At 37.6% G+C, this 15,229-nt stretch overlaps 1 protein-coding gene across 10 annotated transcripts in view; it reads right to left on the bottom strand.

Annotated features, from left to right (window-relative positions):
• Positions 1 to 15,229, bottom strand: part of otofa (otoferlin a) — a 73,688-nt gene that overhangs the window by 30,048 nt on the left and 28,411 nt on the right. For all 10 annotated transcript variants that reach the window (XM_087804986.1, XM_087804993.1, XM_087804985.1 and 7 more), the window contains exons 5-13: positions 14,115 to 14,302; positions 4,949 to 5,022; positions 3,646 to 3,775; positions 3,463 to 3,517; positions 1,945 to 2,076; positions 1,200 to 1,262; positions 1,042 to 1,126; positions 347 to 506; positions 84 to 270 (exon numbers count right to left, since the gene is read on the bottom strand). In XM_087804986.1, the coding sequence (XP_087661112.1) occupies positions 84 to 270; positions 347 to 506; positions 1,042 to 1,126; positions 1,200 to 1,262; positions 1,945 to 2,076; positions 3,463 to 3,517; positions 3,646 to 3,775; positions 4,949 to 5,022; positions 14,115 to 14,302 (1,074 nt within the window). The remainder of the gene's footprint in view (positions 1 to 83; positions 271 to 346; positions 507 to 1,041; positions 1,127 to 1,199; positions 1,263 to 1,944; positions 2,077 to 3,462; positions 3,518 to 3,645; positions 3,776 to 4,948; positions 5,023 to 14,114; positions 14,303 to 15,229) is intronic.

Here is a 15,229-nt window from a genome sequence, read left to right as displayed (position 1 = left end):
GAGTGATTTTATTGAAATACATTTAACAACCTGTGAAACAGCGAGACCGTGGACGGTGAACATCGTTAATATCGGTGACTCACTTTCAGTCCGGCAAACTGAACCTGGACATATGGGTCCACCAGGTCCCTGTTCTCTCCGATGAAGGCCTTCTTCACGTTGGCCATGATGCTGGTGTTCATTTTGGGCAGACCTTCTGCACGATATATCCGCACGTAGAACCTGGCCCACTGCCTCTCCGTGGGAATGCCTTCGGGGAGAAGCAGATTCCTGGAAAAACAGAGAATTAAATCCATTCACACATGGACAATAATCCAGATTCATAAGAAGCACGTTATAACTTTACCCTTCTATGTCGTCCTCATCCGTCTCATTTGCCTTGTGCGGGGTCTTTATATTGTCACCCTTTCCAACAACAGCGATGTCACACTTAATATAGCCTTTGCATCCAGCTGTGATGTCGCCAGGATCGGACAGCATCGCCCACTTGTGGTAGAATTGGTGTTCTGAAATTGAAGTTTTGGGTTTTAGAGCCAGTTTATTAAGAGAGTCTTTCACTGGTGACTACGGGTGTGTATTGGCAAGAATGTGGCGATACGATACGCATCACAATACACTATATTGCGATGCTGTAGGAACAAGTATATATTAGTAGTATTGTCGAGTACTTGACTATGACCTGGTCTGACAGACCACATGACTCTTGACGAAGTCGTAACTTGTGCTTTAATTTGTTTTAAAACCAAAGTATGTCCAAACATAAACTTTAAACGCTGCTGGAGTTGGCTGTATCCTCTTGTCCTCAGTCTTCACTGGGATCTAGTGGGATTTCTATGTTTCTTTAGCTCTGGAGGACAAAACTATTTCTGCCATTTAGCAGGCAAAAGTTAAATTGCAACACAAAAATTAACACAGCGTGAATATTTGCATATTAATTTTAAATAAAAAATATGTAATTCTGGAATATCGATATGGTAGAAAATAATATCGCAATATATATCACCATATTGATATTTTCCAACACCCCTACTGGTGACGTACCCTGTTGCGAGTAAACAGTCCCGACGTCCATCTTGAAGTTTCCCACCAAGGTTCCGCTCCGGAGCAGGTTTTTAGAGTGAATCACCTGCAGGCAGAATCACACTTTGACGGGTCAGTACATCAAAGTATTTGAAAAAGATATTGTTCCGGGGGCTTACAGACAGCTTGATGATCTTGTCAAACATGACGTCGGGAGGGACGTGGAAGTCAAAGACGAAATACTGCGAGTAAAGAAAATACATTGTGATTTTAACAAGGTTTTACTTAAGTAAAGTCATACTTTGTATCGTGATCAAATGTATTTGTACAAATAAACTAATGGTCTTCTCACCAAGAAAATAAGACATTAAATGTAACTCTACATGGTAGATATACAGTAAAAGAAATGTTAAATGCCTGCTAAACAACGGACTCTAACCACAAAATTAGCTTTAAAAGCTGTTAATACATGCATCTCCTTATCTCGCTAATGTGTCATTTTATTTTTAACAAAGTTATTGTTGGCTATATTAAGCTATATTAAGCTAACATTAGCTAAACAAAAAGTTAGTTAGCTTGGAAGCAAACTTTATTTTGTTAAAATAGCTACAGTATTTACAAACTTCTTCTTGAGGTTGTCATAAACAGCAGTTAAGATTTGACCTGGGTACTCCAGTATAACACCACATATCTATTATGAAGTTATTTTATTAAACAATTAAGTGGAGAATAGACAGCTGACAGCGTAAACTGAAGTGCTAAATTGCTAACGATGCTAAAGCTAGCAGTTTTACATTATAAACCCAAATATTGCTAAAAAAATTAAAAGTGGAATATAAAATCAGAGTAAAGACTTTTAATATTACAATGTAATAACTTTCAAATTCATTTTTAATGTACTATTACCGTTTCAAGGAGTCTCACCTCATTATAGTACGGGCAGTTGGTGGACTCCTTCATCGACGTGTACTTCTTGTCGTCCCCGATCTCCACGCACACCACGGGGTCCATGTTGAGGCCGATGAGCTGCCGCGCCTCAATGATGGTGATGCTGATCTGGAGTCAGGAGAAGAGATTTTAATGCAGGAACCCGAAATTCCCCGAGAGGGAAAACGCTCAGAGTTGCATTCGTAATTTCCGAGGGTTGGCAGAATCAAGGAGCATTAATTGACTTCATTTTCTCTGACTTATGTTGGATCGACTAAATCTGGGCTGCGAGTTTTTGCATCAAAGTACAGTCCCTGTGGTTTAATTAGGACTTTGATAGTTACAAAATAAATGCAGTCTAAACCAAGGATGACCTCTTTTGTAAATACATGGAGATAGAAGACCAACACCAAACATTAATGTCAGTAGTTTGCAAGTTGAGGAGGTGCAGAGTTGTCGTTCACTCCGGGCTGCATTTTTATAACTTAGATTTCTTAAGAATAAGGTCCTGGATTCAAAAGTTCAAATGGCCTTCAGGGCAATTCTTGGGTAACTTAGGATCGGGCAGGTTATAGTGGGCGGTCAGGCCAATATAAATAAAGAATGACACATAAAAAGGCTTATTATGATAAGATAAAATGGAACTCTACACAGTCCAGTTGACTCTCTTTCCGACCACTTGGATAACCATTTACAATATAAGGGATGTTACACCAAACCACTGACAGATCGTAGCGTCAGTGCAGAGACACTGGGATCATCCGCTACAAATGAACTCAAAATATATACTTGTTTAATTTATTTTCAAACAATTCCACATGGCAAGGCTTTAATAGAAAAGGGTCATTACAGACGAGCAGTATGGATGGAGTATAAAGTTTTTTGATGCATGTTTTGGACATCATAACTCAAAAAAATACACAGATTATAATCCCAACCTTAGTCGATAGGAGGGTCAGTGAAAAAAATTTGAGAGTTGAATTTTGGATTAAATATCACTTCAAGTAATAAGGAGAATAGAAAAAAGCTGTAAAAAATGTAACTATACTATAACATAAATAAACTTACATTGAATCAAACAGTGTAGAACATAATATAAATACCATTTATTTTAATTTAACTACCTAATTTAAGTTTAATTCGACAGCGTATGCTGGCACTTTATTATTTATTATTATTTTTAAATGTATGCCTATCATTAACAAAAAAAATGTTTTGTCTTTATTCTTGATTAATCTATTTAGATTATTACTTTTGTTGTTGTTGTTGTTTTATGTCCTGTGTATTTCTGTTTTAATATTTTTTTTTGGAACTTTAGAGAGTAATTAAAGAAAATAAAGCGAGTCAGAAACAATACAAATCTTTTTTTTTGGTTTAACTCTGAGCTCGTGATGATGATTACTAAATATTATTACTATTAATAAATAGTATTTTTTGATTGGCTGCGATCACCTCATCAAATCACCGCCTTTGACCCGCTAGCATCGGTTCACGAAGCATCTGATCAATACAAACCTGATAATCGACCGGTCGTCCAGAACCTGGCTCCATCTTGATGTCCGGTTTGGACCTAAAGAAAATGGAGAAGTGATGAAGTGTCAAACACACTGGTCAGGTTAATACTAAAATGTCTTGAATCATGTAAGAAATCTGCTGAATTCATGGATCAGTGAGCAGACACCACCAGCGTACACAGACCTTTTATTGGAGACGTTGGTGGTGACAGCAGTGACGGAGGCCAAGGAGATGGTGTCTGGTTCCAGCATCCCAGCGAGACGCATCGCCCTCCTGTCCAGGTCCTCCATGTCCAAGACTGCCGGTTCATCCGCTGGACAGCAAAGAATGCATTATTTTAAACTTAATTTCTAAAGCCACCTTTAAAGATTGTTAATGCAGTGCATTATGGGAAAAGTTGTTTGGAGTGGTGACAGGGAAACTGGCCCCCCTGGAATGGATTCTATATTTTATGATACAAGGTTTTGATGGTTCCAAAAATCCTAACATACCTAGTCACAATACAAAAAAATGTACTTGAAGTTGAATACTGTATATGACAAAATATTGTTGTTTTACACATTAATATGGTATGAATATTTAGGATTCCATTTAGTCCATAACCATGTACACAGTGCTGGCATTAACAAATTACACTGCAATTACACAAGCACATTTTAACACTTAATATACAGATTAATCTATGTTATTTGTTCTATTTTTGCTACTGTTCAAGACACTCTCTAGAACAGACCTGTTCACTCTGACTCTCTAAAACAACTCTACATAAAGCTTGTTAAATTCTATTTTGAAGCTCCTTTTACCCCTTTCTCTCCTTTTTATTGGTATTGTTTTTATATTTTACGAAGTGCATTTATATCCATTTTTTAACGAAATTTATTTAAAATTAAAGTTTACATCATTTATTGTCTGGCATAATAACATATTAACGATTGTGTTTGATGTATTTTATTTTAAATTGTAATAAATAAATAAATGCCACACTGTGATTCAGTAAACGGTGTCTTCAGATAACTTTGTTCTGATTTAACACTTAATAGAAATTAAATTTAATCAAATATGCAATGAGTTTTCTTTTTTTAATCTTGAATAGATTAATTAATGAAATAAATAAAAATGTTCCCATCATATTAAATAATTTATTTCTCTCTTCCTTTTCCCTGAGTTGACAGCCCTTGTGTAACAGTCCTAGTATATAATGAATTAAAAATGAATTGCCCACCCCTGGGATAGAGAAATAAAGACCATTGATATTTCTACTATGTGTTACGTTACTATTATATACACAGCATTATTTCTCACGATGACTCTTCCATACATTGGAACCTTTACATTCTGTTAGTTTTCAACCCTCTATTCTTCACTATTGTGACTGGAACGTCCCCCGCTGACCTGTAATTAACTAAACAAAAGAGAAACCGGCACAATTTCGCGTCTCCAGTGAGATGTTGTCGAGGGAAGGTTGATAAACGGAGCGTGGCTTCACCTCCTCTCTTGTGATCGTCTCTGGAGCTCTTGTTCTTGCCGAGCTTCATGGCTGAGAAAACTCCCTTCCCCGCTCTGCAAGAAACCAAGAGACGCAGCAGATGTGAAGATATAAAAAAGGCGAGCAAGTTGATACCATGTTCCTGGTTCTGATCCACTGATCTTCAAGTCAAATTAAAGTTTCCGTTTCACACGTTCTCGCAGGGACTCATTAAGCTTCTTTTTCTTATGAGCGTCTGACTCTCGGGTCATGGAATTTGAATCGCTGCAGAACTCTTTCATTACGTTCGGTAGAACCAGAACCTGTACAGTTCCTCAATCTCAATGGTGTCTGGTGTCTCCACATTGATATGAACTGTATCGCATTTCACTTCCACCACAAAGAGCTGCTGATGTCACCAGCACCACGACAAATGAGCGGCGTTAATAATTGAAAAACTGTGACTGTCCAATTTGTTTTTAGATATGGACACTAAAAATCAAGAAATACACTTTTATCCAGCAGGAAGGATTGAAGGGAATCAGCCTCGATCTTGTTTAAGAGCAGAAATCTGTATTAAAGCTCAAATATTAAAGCGTCAGCGTATTTGGAAAGAGAAGCATAAAAATAAATTGGATATATAAATTTAAATGAGGCCTGAAGTAAACAATTAGCTACATTTTAAAAGAGGCTGTGATAAGATATCAACCAAAAGAAAATTTGTTAAATGACAAATAATGAAACACAGAAAATGTGTTGAATGTTACAATGACATTTGGTAAATATAATACTGCTGTATGAACCGTTGATTTAAAATTATCCTAAATCAGTTTTGGGTTTAATAGATGAAAACAGAATTAAAATAAAATGACGGCAATTTCTAAGAATCAAAGTTATTTTATTATAGCTATTTCAACTGAATACAAAACATATTTTTTAATACATACCACATAAAAGACTGTGCAGACTCCTTTAAACGGAAAAACAAAAATCCTCTTGAACAGTTGTTCCTAAAACTCACCTGCCAGGTGGAAGTTGGATGGATGTGTGGGTGATACAGAGAGGAGAGAGGGAGGAGACATGATGAGGAAAGATGGAGGGGAGCCAACCTCGCCATTAGAAGGAGTTTTAGAATATCATTTTAGGTGAGGAGTGAACTTTGAGAGTCTGTTTTGTCTCCCAGAAAAAGATACAAAGTGACTTTGAGTGGAGATAATGGTCTCTCAAAAATAACATACAAGCATTACAGCTACTTCAGTGAGGTGTCACGTTTTTTTGAGGGGATACATGCAGCAAGGAGAAAAAATAGCTGTGTATATTGGTCTATATAGTGGTCGTTTATTGATGACTCATAAATGAGAGGCTACTTTACACTCCATCAAGAATCTAAGGAAATAATTTAATCACCTCAATGTTGCATGAGAGTCATGTTCCAGACTGTTTTACTTTATTTATTTTTGATCAAAACTGAAAGCATCTTTTGAAATCGAGACAAGCACTCTGGGCTGTCGGCTTTATTTCGTATTCAACAAACTCAAACATCAAATACTTCACTTTCTTCTGACTCACCATATCCCCGGAGTCTTTCAGCGGAGTACAAGGACGCACATCTAAAATCTCTTAAACTTAAGGGCACGTTTGAAGGTGTATTCAACAGCCTAAAACTCCATTCAACTGAAAGTAAAAGTGAAAGTAGAGCTGAATATAAATGTAATCACACAAATGTATTGACTTTAATTTTGTTGTTTTGGGGTTAAAATTAAAAAGTAACTTCTAAAGCATTATCACTAAAAAACAAACTTGTCCGAGTTAATTTGTCCGTCAATCATATTAGTTAAACACAAGAGAAGAGCCATTTGGCTTTTCTCCCTAGAATGCCCAGGCAAGAGCCCATTGGCTGCAAGCCCCCTGTGGACACTCATTTTGTTATGTAAATGATGCAATAATTGTCGAACCACAGGAGGGAACATGGTGAGAGGGAGTGGGGAGGGCAGTGGGAGAGCAGTCTCCTCATCTGCAGTGTGAAGAAATTCTAATTTTGTGCAATGGGAAAGTCAAATACTATCACAAATGGATGCAGAGAAGCTCAGCAGCAAATGTGCATTCAGTGCTGCTGTATCGATCATGTTATAGAACACAGCGACAGGCCAGTCTGTTGCAGGGCACACAAAGACACACAACCATTCACACACTCACTCATACCTACGGACAATTTCCCAATCAACCTCTGTATATTTGGAGTGTGGGAGGAAACGGGAGTGCCCGGAGTAAACCCACGCAACACAGGGAGAACATACAAACGAAAGCTCACAAGTTTCCTCCCTCCCGACCTAGAAGCGAACCGGCAACCTTCTTGATGTTAACGATGGTGTTAACCACTGCACCACCGTGTGCAAGACATTGTTTAACATTCACTTTTTCCTAGTAATTTACATTCAGTAAAAGTATTATTTTAATGTGGAAACTATATTTGTATTTGTTGATTTTTCCGTTTTTTTTCCATCATTACTAAACTACTTATTATGTTTATTTAGGCAGTTTCTCCAAAATACCCATTTATTATTCAATATCAGTTGACGTGTTGAACTAACACATGGCTGTAACTGCGGGGTCGACCTTACACGACCTCTGGACACAAGTCTAGTCACATTCCAAACTGAAGAGCTATGAAGCCGCGTCTACATTCTCTGAAACGTGAACTTGCGCTGCACTGTACTTCTGGAGGCCGATTGTGTGCAACTGAATAATAAATGATAGCAGAATAAATTGACTTTCTACATATGTTAATGGTGAGGATGAAAGATCTGGGGCATGATTATATTAACAAATCTGCAGCAGCGCCAGGCTGGGAACATTTTACAGGTGTCGGATTATTGCACTTGTATCTGCCTAGTTCACTCTAATGAGAAACACATGAGCCAATAATATTGACTATTATTAGATTTTAAAACACTTCTCATCTCTTAGAATCTCATGATCTTTGATACATTTATGAACGAAACAATCACATATATTGATTAAGATGGATGGATGAATAAATGGATGAATAAATGGTTATAATAATTCATATCACGAAAAATGAACAACTCCTTGACTCTAGAAAATGCAGAAAAATACATATACCTGTAAAGGTCTGGTTTAATAAGGACCCACAGGTTCTCCATCGGGTTTAGGTCAGGTAAGGAAGGGGCCATGTCATTATTTTTTTCATCTTTCAGGCCTTTACTGGCTATAGCCAAGCAGTGGAGTATTTGGATGCATGAGATGGATCATTGTCCTGCATACAAATCATGGTCTTTTTAAATGATGCAGGCTTTCTCTGCTTGAAGAAAGTTTCTTATAGAAACTGACATGTTTGGGAGTTGAGTTTTAGTCCATCTTCAACCCTTAAGGGTCCAACCAGCTCATCTTTAATAATACCAGCCCACACCAGTACTCCACTTTCACCCGGCCTGAGTCGGATCGGTGCCCATTACTGATCCAACCACGGGCCCATCCATCTGGTCCTTCAAGAGTGACACTCATCTCATCAGTCCATAAAAACCTGTCCTTTCTTCAAAATCTGTCTTCAGGTATTTCTTGGGCCAGTCTTGACGTTTCATCTTATGTGTCTTATTCAGTGGGGGTCTTGTTTCAGCCTTTCTTACCCTCGCCTTGTACTTCTGGTCACTCTAGGTAGCTTGCAGTTCTGGAATATGACTGCAATGGAGGATAATGGGTTCCTAGTAGCCTCTCACTTGATTCTCTCATCTCTCTTCTCATCTTTTGCAGTTGCATCTTTATTTCTCAACACGTTTCATGGTCCTTGTTGGGAATTTGCAACAATGCGTTTGATCCCTCTGCAATTCATTTGACAGTTTTGGAATTTTCAGAGTCTCTGAGATCTTTCTTCTGGCCCATTCTGCTGAGGAAAAGAAGCTTCTTAACAATTGTGCAGACTTGATGTAGGATGTGGATCTCCTTAGGCCACACCCTCTCTTATTATACAAATGCACTTCACCTTCTATGCTTAAATCCAATTGGAATTCAAGTTCATACAAATTAGAGCTGGAAAATATATATAAAAAGGACAATGTCGTCAAAATACTGACTTGTTTAATAAATCTGCACGCAGTGTATAAATATATATATATATATATATATATATATATATATTTTTAAGTTTCATTTCTTTAACCTGAATCAATATCTAAGAAAGTAGAAATTTAGCTCATGGATTCTCAACAAGTCAACAATCAATATGTTCCATTAAATCCAAATAAATTCAAACCAACATTTACTGCTGACGTTCCAAAGAGCTTCGATTCATAAACACGTCGCCGTCTTCTGGACTTTCTCAGTCGCCACCAACACTATATGGATGAAATTCTTCTGCGAGAAGATTCCATCAGCTATTAATAATTCATCGATATATAGTGACTGCTCTTCACTGCGAGAACAGCTGAATGGATCTCGCGGGAACAAAAACAGTTCCAACAGATGCTCATGTTTCAGAGCGACTGGGATTTCTTTATTTGGCCCTGGAAAGGAAACTGTCACTGAACAAGGGCTCCAGTATTAAATCCCGATCAAGACGTGTCTCGATCCCTATCAGAGGCTTCAGTTTACTTCCGACTTCCTCCTTGGATTACTCATCCTGCGAAGTGATTAGTGATGTGTCACCATACCCTCAACCTCACCTCCTCACTCCAACATAAATCACTATATCATCTGCAAACATCATCGTCCATACACCGCTTTTTAACCTCTTCGAGTGGGATTCAAAACAATAGACAATGTTTTAAATACATTATTTAAACAATGTAAATGTATACAGTTATATTGAATGGCACAATTAACACCATAAGTAATACTAATATATTCAACTATCTCTGCCTAAAATGAGGGAAACACAAGAGAGATTTCTTTTTTCTCCAAGAAGACTCCATCACTTTTAAATATTAATATGGACTTCAAAAAGCTCTCTTGCATTTTTCACAGTGTTATTGCGTCAAGTGACCTGAAAAAAAAATTGCGTTCACTGAAGCGACTCTGAGACGCGAGATTATTTATCTTTCCACTGGAAATATCAAGAAAAAAAAGGACCATCATCTCACGATATGGCTCAACACAGAAGGACGGGGAAGGAGGATTTATCCCCCGAGACTTGTTTGCACGTCTTCATCGTCTGAGTCTGACATCAGAAAAAACTGCATGGAATTGCTTACACACACTCAGGTTGTTGTAGCTCCCATGAAAACCAATGACATCAGCGAAAAACAGGGTGAAAACTCTCTCAAACTGAAACAACAGAACTCCAAAACCAATTAGAGGGGGGGGTGGACTTTCCACATTTCTTGAGCTAAACAAAACTGATGACACATTTCCATTCAGCGAAAATATTAAATTCAGCGTATAATTGTTATAATATAGCGACCAAACCTCGGCTGTAAAGCTTTATGTTCAAGGGTGTCAGCAAAGTCACGCTTCACTGGTTCAACCGTTTTTCTGTCGCTAGACACTGAGCTTACACTTGCAAGCTGTCAGATTGCAACAGAAAATATGTTCTACATTTTCCATACTCTCATTTTTATTGACGTCTTTGTGCGCAGAGTGTGAAGAGCAAGAGACTCTTTCATTAAACCCCTTCATTCTTCTATAATTCAATCAGAAATACCCCCCCCCCCCGGCCGCCCCATTGTCTTTTATGTACTTACAGTATGATAGATTGTTTAATTAACTCTTTTAAATTTGATCAATATTTTAATTCTTCCTCAACTTGCCCTGTATGTCAATCAAGTCACGGGATGAATGAAAGGCTGAAATCTATTTTTAAGTCATGTGATCTACCCACGCTACATTAGGGAAGGACCGGTAGGTCGCGATCCTGTTCTCTCGTCTTTAAAGTGACTAATAAAGTTTTATTCAGAAGCACATCTTTAATCAGGCCATTTGTTTTTAGCATTCGGCATGTCTATGGTTACTTTTTCAGGAGGGTTTATAAATTTGGGCCAGTGATAAAACTGTACTTTCTTAGATTACAATCGCTTGAAGTTTGGATCTAGCAACTCACTGTGACAGCTTTAATGCAGTACCCCACAATTACGGCCAACACAGAAAACTTCAGTGCACATATAATAAGGGAGTAAATTCTTTTGAATTGACTGGGAACTGTTGTGAGATTAGTAGTTTAATTTTCCTCCACAGACACTAACGCTTCATCACTATCAACAAGGGCTTTTTAGAATGCAAACAGCTCATTTGTATTTTCAGAGGATGGAATAAACCGAGACTGTTTACACAATTTCCAACGAGCGACAAAGAAAATGCATTTGTGCTTGTAGTTCAGAGGCGCTGACTTCATCCGTTTGGAATTACTTAATCTCTCTGAAACTCACTTAGTTGCCGACATCACTGGATGTTTCTTGGCGAAGCACAAATTCAACCTGCCACAACACGGAGCCTCAACAGACTTTAAGAATAAGGCAGGAGAAAAGGACAATTTGTCTCCAGCAGATCCTTCAGAAGTGAGCGTCCGGATTCGAGAAGCATCTCGAATGGAATGGAGCAGAGATTTTAATTACGACATGGCTTCTGCAGCTTCTGCAGCTTCTGCAGCTTCTGTCCGTGATTGAAAGACGTGCTTCAATATATTCTTTGAGATCATTTTAATTTCCCGGGTCTTAGGAGAAAATCAGCAGCTGATCCTACTTGATAGTAAGTGGGGACCCATAGGGGGCGCACAACACACGTTAGAAGACATGACTGTTGGACGAATCAAGAGGTAAAAGGACAGTTATTATTTACTTAGGAAAATGTTTGAGGCAAATGTGTTTGAGGTATCTCTTGTGTAGTCTCTGGGTCAAGGTGACCCGAAGGCCCAAAAACAAATGTGTTAGAGGTATCTCTTGTGTAGTCTCTGGGTCAAGGTGACCCGAAGGCCCAAAAACAAATGTGTTAGAGGTATCTCTTGTGTAGTCCCTGGGTCAAGGTGCCCCGGGGCCCAAAAACAAATGTGTTTGTGGTATCTCTTGTGTTGTCTCTGGGTCAAGGTGACTCGAAGGCCCAAAAACAAATGTTTTTGATGTATCTCTTGTGTTGTCCCTGGGTCAAGGTGAATGACCTCCTCTACTGCATATTATATATTACATATATTTATGGAAGTCAGGGAGGTCATTCATCTTGACCCAGAGATAACAAAAGAGCTAAGAACAATATTTTAGGTATAAATCAAACACATAGAGGGAGATAACATCAGGTACAGAAGTAACAGTTGTCTAGAGGAGTACTTTAAAAAAGTAGTTGCCATCAGGGGGCGATAGGAGGGCCTCAAACAATTGTAGGGAAGAAAGGAGTTCTTATATAAATAATACAGAAAACATTTGCCTTCAAAATACAATATGCAAACTGGCATGATCTTCAAGTTTGTGAAGTTTTCGATTAATTTTTGCGCTCATTCCCGAGCATCTTAAAACAAGCTAGTGAGAAGGAATAGTAAATAGCTTGGATTATAAAGTTAGGATGGAAAAGATTAATTAGGGGCCAGTTAACTTTGAGAATCCTGCTGTAGAAGGTAAAACTATAGCAGCTTTAATTAATGATAAAAGATAATACAAAGTGAGCGACCCCAAGTCCAGATAAGAATCACAGGTAGTTAAAAATCCTTTCTCGGGACATCAATCCATCCAAGATCGCATCAGAGTCCATGACATTATTGATATTTTCTTCTTAACTCAGCTGGAGACAAAAGACACTCGACAGCCATTTAAAACACTGACTGGCAGCCAAATTGCTGTCATGGTAACACAATCTTTTCAAGGATAAGAACCGCCAATCAAAGGAACGAATGCTTTCACATTCCCTACTTAGTTTAGTCAACTTTATCTTCTTCATCAAGCCACCGTGTGTGGATTAAATAAAAGCGACACACACCGAGTCATTGGAACACACACACTTTTCATCAAGTGCCAACAATAAAGCAGACTTAGTGGAAATCAATTCCACCCACTGATGATGGTTTCACATGGTATTCAGCAGAAACAGAAGCAGTCGTCCATGAAGCCGTGCAGCCTGCGACAAGGCTTTGTGTGAGACCAACACTTTATAACTCACTTATATAACAGCCTTTGTGCGAAACTATTCCTGTTCGTGTAAATGTTAGAGGCATTGTTCAAGAATCTATTGGAGCATGGCGGCTGCTCTTATGATGAGCACAGGAAACAACTCGAACTGTTCCGACCATTAACTTAAGATTTCGAAAAAAACGTAGAAATGCCAAAAAGGTGATTTAGCTGCAGGACTTCCTTTTAAAAGGTCACTGTCCTTCACTTATTGGTTCACCAGTCCATCGACAGACTGATACAAAGTTATCATGTATAACTGCAGGAGGAAGCTCACTTAAGATTCAGGTTAAGGTTTGCCTATAGAATTTTCTTTTTAAAAAAGGTTAGTTTTTTTATTGAAATGTTGTTAAGCATTGAAAAATTGAATTCAGTCATTTCTATAATAAAGATTGTATTTTTCTTTAATACTTGATTTCATATTTTGTAAATTGAAAGGTTGAATTTTAGTTTTTTTTTAATGTGGATAATTTAAAAATGATCTTTTTCTTTTAAATAATTAAATGAATTAATAAATGTATTTATTTGTAGCCTTTTAAATTCACCATAAAAATGTTGAATTATTAGAATGAGAACATCCAACTCTATGCTTAAGCAATGTTTAATTAATAATTAAACAAAAACATTCAAATGTTTCAAATTCAGTTATTTAGAAAAACGTATTCAACATTAAAGTATATAAAATATTGAATTCCATAATTCATTCTTAAAAAACAACATTTCAATAATTCAAACATTTTAACATGTGAAATGTTATATTCAACCTTTAAGTATTGTGATGGAAATGATATACTTATATACTGACCACTCTCACTGTGCTGTAAAAAGAATTGTATTCCATTTTCAGGGTCGCAGTCTATCCCAGCTGCTTAGGGTGAGACGGGGAGGACACCCCAGGCTCAATTCAGAATACTTAACCAACCTCCGTGGGAGGTAAATCGAGCGCCCGGTGTAAACCCACACAATTCCTGGAGAATGTAAAAACTCCACAGGTATAAACATGTTATTTTTTTATATATTTGAATAAATGAGAGACTAGCATGAGTTAATATCTTCGCACAAAACCCCAATTTTCTGGTCTCACTCACTTTCTGAAGGTGGGTATAGATCCCTGCAGCGATCGACCTGCCGATGATCCGTGACTGGACAACAGGCTGTCCGTCTCGAACGTGAACGTTCCGTCGCGGTCGTCTGGAACGTCCAGGAGCTCTCCATCACTCCAGCTTCCCACGGAGCCGTCCATCGCCTGGTATCGGATCTCTATGGTGACGCTGGTCTGGAGAGGAAAGGTCACGGCGAAGGTTATTAAAGTCTTCAGCCGCTGATGATCATCTCGGGTTAAAATATTCAACCGAATAATCCAACATTTATTTGAAGATGAGCTCACAGAGAAGGCTCATGCTTCCCTTCCACACCTTTATACTACAAATCACTATATCATTGGCAAACATCATAGTCTCCGTTCTTTTTTAACTGTAAATACTTTTCTCATCCATCATGTATGAAGGTGCTGTAAATTAAATATTCATTGACTAATGGGTTGCTGGTGAAAACCCTACTTCAAATAACCATAACCTAAAAAAAGGTTTAACCAATCTTGAAATTTAAAACTCCCCCTAAAAGCTTTTACCATTTTGTTGTTTGTATCGTTCAGAGTTCAAGTTGCAGTGTTTACTGAGTGAGAAAGTGAGTCTTTAAGTATTACAATTAAGGATAAAAAACAGTGTTGTTTCATAATTGAGAGTTTCTTACTCAGAATACATTATTACAGTATTTTTCTATTTCAACTTTTTACATTTTTATAATTGTTAATTTCCAGAAATAAACATTTATTTTTTCATTGAGCATGACCTGTCTCCTTTACCTGTGTTTAAATCTGCTGTAGTACTTCGAGGTAATGAATGATGAAAAGTGCAACATAAATAAAAAAACGTTAGCATAGCATAGCATAGCATAGCATAAAATACTAAAATGAATCTTTAATACCTGCCAGTTTTTTAAAAAGTAACTTGTATTTAACAAAAAGGACAGAAAACTCGCTCAAAACACATCATTTTTCATTCCAGGAGTCGTTAATTAGAAAAAAAAACAACTTCCAGTCGAGTTTTTTAAAGAAACCTCAATAACCCCTTTAGTACAGAAGTATGGAAAGTCATTAAAAAACTCTCAAAACCCTGGGTTTAGATTGAATAAAGATTGTTCT

This window comes from Callionymus lyra, chromosome 13 (assembly GCF_982586985.1).
Source record: "Callionymus lyra chromosome 13, fCalLyr1.hap1.1, whole genome shotgun sequence".
In the NCBI taxonomy this organism is placed as follows: domain Eukaryota; kingdom Metazoa; phylum Chordata; class Actinopteri; order Syngnathiformes; family Callionymidae; genus Callionymus; species Callionymus lyra.
The sequence above is the reverse complement of the archived record's forward strand: the minus strand, read 5'-3'. Positions and strand labels throughout refer to the sequence as shown.